The 8,426-nt window shown below is 38.7% G+C and overlaps 1 protein-coding gene across 2 annotated transcripts; it reads left to right on the forward strand.

The window, feature by feature from the left end:
* Nucleotides 1–473: 473 nt before the first annotated feature.
* On the forward strand, nt 474–8,209 carry LOC131790859 (uncharacterized). 2 transcript variants are annotated; one of them, XM_059108111.2, is made up of 5 exons: nt 474–1,776; nt 2,645–2,778; nt 3,371–3,447; nt 3,888–4,165; nt 4,667–8,209. In XM_059108111.2, exons 2-5 carry the CDS (start codon nt 2,716–2,718, stop codon nt 4,858–4,860), a joined length of 612 nt encoding a protein of 203 aa, XP_058964094.2. In that variant the 5' UTR covers nt 474–1,776; nt 2,645–2,715; the 3' UTR covers nt 4,861–8,209. The 2 variants fall into 2 exon arrangements, with proteins under 2 accessions (XP_058964094.2, XP_066030898.1); XM_066174801.1 differs by lacking the exon at nt 474–1,776 and having other exon boundaries at nt 2,638–2,778.
* The last annotated feature ends 217 nt before the right edge of the window (nt 8,210–8,426 follow it).

The raw sequence follows: 8,426 nt of genomic DNA on the forward strand, positions 1-8,426 counted from the left end.
AAAATCTATGGAATTTAAAGAATTTGAAGCAACAGCTAAGATTGCACACAGATCACGACCTAAACGTTCTTATCATTCAAGATTGCCATAAGACAAGTCGTTCGCAAGATTCTTGCGTGGATTGCATGAAGATAGAAGGGCAACATTATGCCATCCCACCGACCGCGCCCTGCCTCAATTCCTTGTGGAAGGGAACCCTACCTTCTCCAACACTGGAATCGATTTTGCCGGACCGTTGTTCGCTAAGAGTGGCTCTACGGAAAAAGTTGTTAAGAGGGTCTAAATGCGTTGTACTCTTGTGGATGTTCCAGAACCGTTCATCTTGATTTTTTTACCAGATCTGAGCGCGGAAACATTGATTAGAAGCTTGAAACGTTTCATCTGCAGACGAGGTATACCAAAGCTGGTTGTGTCATACAACGCCCAAACCTTCCAGACTGTCGCTAAGTACTTATCATCCCTCTTTGAGTTGCCAGAAGTTCAGGGTTTCCTCTTGAATCATAAGATTAAATAGCGATTAAATCTGGAGTTAGCGCCGTGGTGGGGCGGTTTCTTCGAACGCGTGACTCTCAATGACGAGCCAGAGCAAACCGGATGTTAAAAAATTCTTGGGGTTTGGTTGCTAAGGTGTGACGTCATGATCCGGCTCAGTAGCTATCATCGCTTTCGATTTGTGGTTTCGACAGGGGAGCGTTCGGTGATTACCTTAACACCGTTGTGTACAACCTCCAATGGCGTCAATCCTGTTTATTTTGAGGGGCTGGATTTTTCTTTTGACTTTTCTTGAGGTTGAATTTCAGACATTACTAGCAAGAGCGGGAAATTTGTTCCCATTTCGATCAGGTGCTGTGCGGCATGGATGCCTTCGATATTCGAAGAGCTGAATTGCTGCACTTCACGAGCGATTCGAGGGACTGGTATCTCCTGAATTCCAAAATATGCGGCATTCCTGTAGGAAAATTCATGTCGAGTAGCCCTTTGGTGTCAAGCTTTCCAAAAGAATTTAACACAGTGCAACTCTCGAATCTTAAAAATGGCGGGCACTTGGATCGACGACTATTTCACAAAGAAGAGGTATTCATAGCCTCTTCTTTCGGCGTTGTTTTTGCGATACTTCGGCAAAAACTAAAAGCGGGCGAAGAAGAAAAGTACAGTTGGTTGGTTGATGGCATCAACAGCCTAAATATTGGCCAGTAATGAAGATTGCCAAACAGCGACTGACACACGTGACAACAACAAGGACAAAATTCATGACCCTGTACAAACAGTATTTGGAGTCGATTCAAGGTCAGCCATATCCATAGAGGATATCGAGAAGAGTCAAGATGAAAATCTTAAGCTTAAGGCTGAACTTGAAGTTGTGCTTTCCCAGTTAGAGGCCCTTCGAGATGAGGTGAAAAACGGCGGTCAATCGACGCTGAGCTCAGGCACACAGGACCCGGCAATGGACAACCCGGACAGTACAGTACAAGCGATATGTGGACCTTGATCGGCGATGTTTGCGCTAAGTTCCAGGTGCCTCTTGCATCTTTATTCGCCGATCAGGTGGACCAGAATGTTGAAGTGGCTAAAGTGATGAGCGATATCGCAGAACAGCTGCTGAGAAAAAAAGACCCGAAGCAAGCCCTGGAAGCAATACTGGGGGACAGTGCCCCAAAATTCTTTAAATCCCTTCGTGTGCCCGATTGGACGTTGCTTTACTTGAAGCTGCAGTCCCGGATCCCAGACCAAGGATGGCAAACCTTGTTGAACTTTACAAAGTTAGGGCGAACTAAGGTAAATCATTTTATCTTTTTAAATCATTTTGTATTGCCAGTTAGTATGTTTGATTAAATTGGAGAGTGGGGAAAATCTGCCCACCCTGTATTTAAATTCTGGTCAACTTTATCCGTTTCTTTTGGAGGTCAAAATTTATTTAATTATGATATAATAAAACAATATACCGATACAAAGTACAAAGATAAATAGAAAAATAACAAACAGAAATATTGTTTTTCCTCTTTCTTTTTTTATTGCTAAACTTTGTCAAGGGCATGGCTAGAAGGGTTCCTGAGGTGCTCCTGACCCCCCACCCCCCTTTAACCATACCTCATCTTACTAAAATCATTTTCACTGATGAGCAGTGTGACTAAAATAGAGTAGTTTATATTAGAACTCAAACTGTAACTTGATCTCAGTATTTTTATTTCACAAGACATGTCTTTCCTTACCTAAACATTTATTTGTGCTCTTATCATTATTGATGGATTCCACATTATATTATAATCATTCTATTACCATTTTACATTTTAATGGGTTCATTGATCTGTAATGCCAGGGATGGAAACTTAATTTTGACAGCACTGGCCATCGGGCGAGTGCCTTTAATAAATACCTACTGCTAAATTACTGACTCCATCACCTTAAAAAAAACAAGACTTAAGAATCAATTTCCTCATTCTCTTCTTGGATGTGTTCCTAAAGATTGTAACCATCTGCATTTCTAAGTCAAGCTGTAGAAATGCTGATGAGTAATTAAAATAAAAGGCATTTTAGGATGTGATCCCAGAAGAAGCCTGTTAATGGACATTAAAATCATATTTGTTAATGTCGGGATGTGATATTCAAGAAAATTTAATTATTCATCTTGTTTTTTTTATGACAGTTACACTTGATTACAAGGCATTGATAATACTTATCAAACGAAAGAGTGAAGATAATGAGTCAGATGAAGAAATGGAAGGTCTATGTCAGAGAGGGTTGGACACAGAGTGCTGTGTGTTCTGTAAAGTTATACGGGTAAGTTAACACAGAAGTAGCCATTAAATGTAGTTCCTATGTCACTGGATGTGCACAAGTCATTTTATAATAGTGTTTTCACTGTGAGTTTTGGTATATGGGTAATTAAAATTCATACTCAACTTCAACTTCTTCTTCACAGTTTTTAATTGTATCAAGCTTGTTAAGGATACTATTACAGACAAAGGATTCAATTTCAATCTGATCAATTATCAATTACTTTGATTGTGTGCCTATTTATGGACGTAGTTACAATGTTTTTTCTGTTTTCCTATTGGTTTGTAATCAGATCCTTTAGTGTCACCTCACATTTTCCATAAGATTTTGACTTATTGTCCATTGTTTGCCTTGTTTGTTGTCTTGATTCATAATCTTTGGCACGAGTGGGACCGATATTTTATGATCATTTATAAATCGTTGTTAACCGTAATCCTTGATTTCCTTGTTTTGTGGTTCCTTGATGACGACCTGTAAAATAGTCCTGTTACTTAGCAAACACACCTTAGCGATACCCCTTGAATTTTTGTCTTGTCTTGTTGCAAGCTGTCACTATCTGGTAAACAATAAAATATCATTCTCTATTTTATTGCAGGGATGTGCATGTCCAGGGGTTGAACGTGGTGAATCCTGTGCAGAATGCTTTATCAAGAGCAAGGCAAATTTTGGAGGGTCAGTAAGCCCATTTAATTTTTTAATGCAATCATTTTACAAGGGCAGCTGTATGTTATTTATGTGTTTTTGGTTATGTGATTAATTTTTTTGTACACACCTCAGACTTTAGACATGCATCTATGTATTAAATTTTGATTACAAAACTATTTTCAGTAAACAAGTATTTTATTAATCCCTGTTTAGCCTTCTCCATTATACCTTACATTAATTTTCTATGGTTGTAGATATAAGCGTTATTGTCCTTAAAGAAACTGCAGACAACTTCCCAGGAATTGGCTTGATTGTAATTGTGCATAATTACAATCTGGTATAATTGTAATTACATTGTATGCACAGGAGAAACTGATAAATACCTAAGCTTGATAATGTTTAGGTATAAAATAAAAGGTCAACTTTCAGTAATTTTTGATATTACTCCTCCTTTGCTAATATTTTAGATGGAAGGGTGTTAGGGATGACTTGCTGTTTCTCCTTGAAGAAGAGTTGTGTGATGTAAACCTATGCACTCTTCATTGCCAGCTGCGGAATACAGAGCAGTTGCTATGTTCACTGGGAATGTTTGCGTATGAGTGTGGAAGCCTCAAAAATTGCAATGCTGTTTTAGCCGAGTATGGACCAGACAGTATGAAGGGAAGGGACAGAATCGTAGTAAAGACAAAGCCTGGCCAGGAAAGTGGTATTGAGCAGCACAACATTCAAGTGTTGTCATTCTCAGGTATACAGACATACATCAGATTGATGCAAACAGCTATTGTGACAGTCACTTTTTCTACAAAAGACTCCAACAGAGTAAATAAGCGTACTTCATTGACCATAAAATTCAAGAATGCTTTTTTTCCTCTCCCTCTTTTCCCTTGGCCAAGTGCTAATACCAAGCCAATGTAGCTAAACAAGTCATGCAACATAAATACAACAACCAACACACAACTAGGAAAGTAAATTATGTTGTATTTAATGCCATATCTTTAATACTATAATTAATGTATTGTTTTCTTCAAGCTTTTAGAACAAAAAGACTATGCCTTACTTAGTGTGGTTGTCAAAGCTAATAACAATAACTTTGTCTTCAATTAATAACAATCATACAGAAAAATGAAAAGCTATAGTAACCATAAACTATTGTTAACTGAACAACTTTTAATCCCCACCCCCAGCCTAAGGTGATTTAACAACTTTAGCAGTATTTACTCAAGCATGATCTTTGTATCGTTTTTAGGTTCAACAGAATGCAGGTTTCTCGAGAACATTGAAGAAATTGTCACCCAGTCACTGCCATTAGAAAACCTGAGGTTTTTTAAAGACAAAGATGTTGCTGAAACATACTTATTAAATCAGATTACATTCTGTGAGGAAATGATCCAGGTAAACTTCCAAGGAGTTAGGAAAAAGAGGAACACTGACTTAGTGTGATAAGGAAAGTAAACAATATTGTTGCACATGAAAAGTAACTAAGGAATAATACCAAAGAACAATGCACGAGTAAGAAAAGTCTGGTTCACTTTTCATTTTTTCAGCAGATCTACTTGTTCATTATCTGGATTGAAATCATTGCGTTTCATAAACTTTTAAGCCTAAGCTTCAGTTACGAGATCTTCCTTTTTCAGCATAAATCTTTGATTTCTTCAGAATACCAGTAGAGACACTCAAATGTTATATGTCCTCTCTGGTTCACCCAGGTTGAAGTCCTGGCATAGTTGTATGCCTGAGTGCTCCTGGAATATATAACATAATAAGTATTTTGGTTCGCACATGGTAAATCGAAGTTCTAGCAAGTGTTATATATCCTCTTTGGTTCACCCAGGTTGAAGTCCTGGCATAATTGTATACCTGAGTGCTTCTGGGATATATAACATGAGCAGTACTTTTGGTTCGCACATGGTATCGAAGTTCTAGCAAGTGTTATATATCCTCTCTGGTTCACCCAGGTTGAAGTCCTGGCATAATTGTATGCCTGAGTGCTTCTGGGATATATAACATAATAAGTACTTTGGTTCGCACATGGTTTTGAAGTTCTAGCAAGTGTAATATATCCTCTTTGGTTCACCCAGGTTGAAGTCCTGGCATAGTTGTATGCCTGAGTGCTTCTGGGATATATAACATAATAAGTATTTTGGTTCGCACAAGATATTGAAGTTCTAGCAAGTGTTATATATCCTCTTTGGTTCACCCAGGTTGAAGTCCTGGCATAATTGTATGCCTGAGTGCTTCTGGGATATATAACATAATAAGTACTTTGGTTCGCACATGGTTTTGAAGTTCTAGCAAGTGTTATATATCCTCTTTGGTTCACCCAAGTTGAAGTCCTGGCATAGTTGTATGCCTGAGTGCTTCTGGGATATATAGCATAATAAGTATTTTGGTTCGCGTGTGTTGGGTAAGACATGGTTATAGCCAACTTCAATCCTCTGATTGGCTATCTACCAGCTCATATCCAATGCGTACTCGTGGAATAATTGTTAAGTATTTCTGTTAGATTATGGAATGGGAGAACCTGGAAAATGATGTTATTCCCTCACGATGCTACCTTTCATTACTATTATCAGAATACCCTTTCCATCATAGCGGCTATTCGGCAATTTTTTAACGTAAGAATACCCTCTTTGAATGAACAAACAAATAATTGTTCAATAAGTTCCAAATTTATTCATCATCCAATTTTTCTTTTTTTTTTTTTCGGGGGGGGGATCATTTCAAATAATATGGAATTGTAATACGGAAACGTGGTGCCGAAAACAAAAAGCAAAAGGGGGCGAGAACCAATGATTCAAAAAAAAAAAAAAAAAAAAAAAAAACCGTAGCGTACTTATTCAACTTATGTAGTTCGATCGATTAACACACTCGCAGGCATTCCTACTGATCGATAACGTTACCAAGTGTTTTCACTTCGCGTGTGAAAGCTTGCCTCAGTGGGAACTTTAGCATCATATAGTGGGTGGGAGAGAGCGGGCTTTGGATGTGTCCTATTTCAGTCGTGTACTGGTTGAAATAAAAAAAAAAATGCAGTATGATAGACGGCTGGCTTTTAAAATATAAAGTCGTGCGACTTCAGCCTGGGAAATTGTTGAATACACTGCGATAATTTCGTACCGTGTAAAACGACCCGAAGTGTATACTGTAAAATTCTGGTTAGATTATCTACCTGCAGACAAAACAATCCGGTTATAGGCCCCCCGATAACCCCACTTCCCCCCTCTGCTGGATGACAGTGCTAACTGGAAATTTTGCTTTAATATGACTTTAAATTAAAAACGAATTTAGATCAACATTACCATGGCTTGTTTCCAAACGCTTTTCAATCCGCTAAACCTACCCAAAACCCTTTACAAAGTTTTATTATATGGCTGCGATAGTACGCGCGCTCAGATTGGTTAATTAGCGGTCCGTAATCCCCCGGTAAACGCCCACGGGCATAACAGATTTTTTCCGCCACGGTTTTGGTTTACAAAACCTAGCGAACTTAGTGACTTTCGCTGAAAGGAACTTCGTTAAAAAAGCAAGAAATTGAACAAAAAACGTATCTCTTCTTTAACTATGTGTTCTGAAAAACATTTCTTTTCTGAATTTTATTATCCTGACGAAATTGTGACGGAAAATGAAGGCAATGTATAAGTTCACTCTATTTCACGCGCTTTACCTATTTGAAGCCATATTATAAAAAAACTTAATAACCTTGTTTGCTCGGGCTTTACTGTAAAATTCCATAATTTCGGGCTGAAATTTTGATTTATAGACCTCGCGCAGAGGCTCGGTTCATAAAGCAAAAATTTCATCCCTCAGTCTGGAATTTTACAGTTAAGCCCTCGCGCCCGGTTATTAAGTAGTTAGTATTAGCCAAGGGCTTATAACCGAAATTTTACAGTATCAAAAATTTAACATGCTGAGTTCGCACTACTTCACGGTTTAAACGGCTAAATTTCGCCGTCAAACTCCGCAACGTTCTCATTTTGATCGACATACGCGTTTCGTTTGTAGTCGTAGCGTGAGCGTGTTGCGTGCATTAATCGAAGGGAAAAGTCGTGGCGTCCGGTTCGCCCCTTGTTCATTTCAGGCAGACTTAAAAAAGGGGGAATTTCGCGTGAGTGTTAAAAATGACCCAAAATGACGAAATCCGAGATTCGTTCAACAAAAAGGGTCTATTCGCCCCCGCAGGGTTTTTGGCCCCAGAGGGCCAAAAACCCGAGGAGGCACCTTAGGACTCCCCGTGTAATATAGAGGAAGACTGGAGAAGAGAGAATGTGGGTATTTTCGGTAGATCATAACCAGAAAAAATCTCGATTTGATCGCTTGCACGGCCGCAAGGTATCAACGTTTTTCCCGCAAATGGTCATGGGCTGCCAGTAAAAAGACACGCGCGCGAGGACTTTTAGGATCGGCGTCTTTGACACGAGATTTGTCCTAGTATAGAGGAAGACTGGAGAAGAGAGAATGTAGGCCCTCTTAAGGTATAATTTTGTGTCTAATAACTATATAATAATAAATTGTTCTTCAATGCTGTCTATAAATTGTTCTCCAATGCCACCTATAACATTCCAATGTTAAAACTCACCCAAGTCCCTACATTCTGCTTCTTCTTGATCGTGAGGAACAAACAAATCCTAAGTTAAACCACACAGCAAAAAAAAAAAAAAAAATCCCAAGCACTTCCCAAAACTACATTTTGTACACTTGTAGTATTTTGAGATCCAAAATTACTAACACCAAAGTACTGAGCCGCAATTCCGTAACAGCATAACAGAAAAATTACACAACTGTAAACAACAAGCCCAACTCAAAAAAAAAAAAAAAGAAAATGGTACTGTAGGGCGGGGGCAGCTCTAGTGAGAACTATAACTAGTATACTCTTTCTTAGTATCGATTTGCTGGCACATACGTATTTGTCTGGCGGTTTACGGTCCAGAAAATAGAGCGGTTTCAGAAAAGGAAAGCTGACTTGGAAAGTCAGCAAATAAAGTCGGCTCGTCCGCTTTCGCTTTTGT

The sequence above is a fragment of the Pocillopora verrucosa genome, chromosome 1 (assembly GCF_036669915.1).
Source record: "Pocillopora verrucosa isolate sample1 chromosome 1, ASM3666991v2, whole genome shotgun sequence".
Taxonomy (NCBI): domain Eukaryota; kingdom Metazoa; phylum Cnidaria; class Anthozoa; order Scleractinia; family Pocilloporidae; genus Pocillopora; species Pocillopora verrucosa.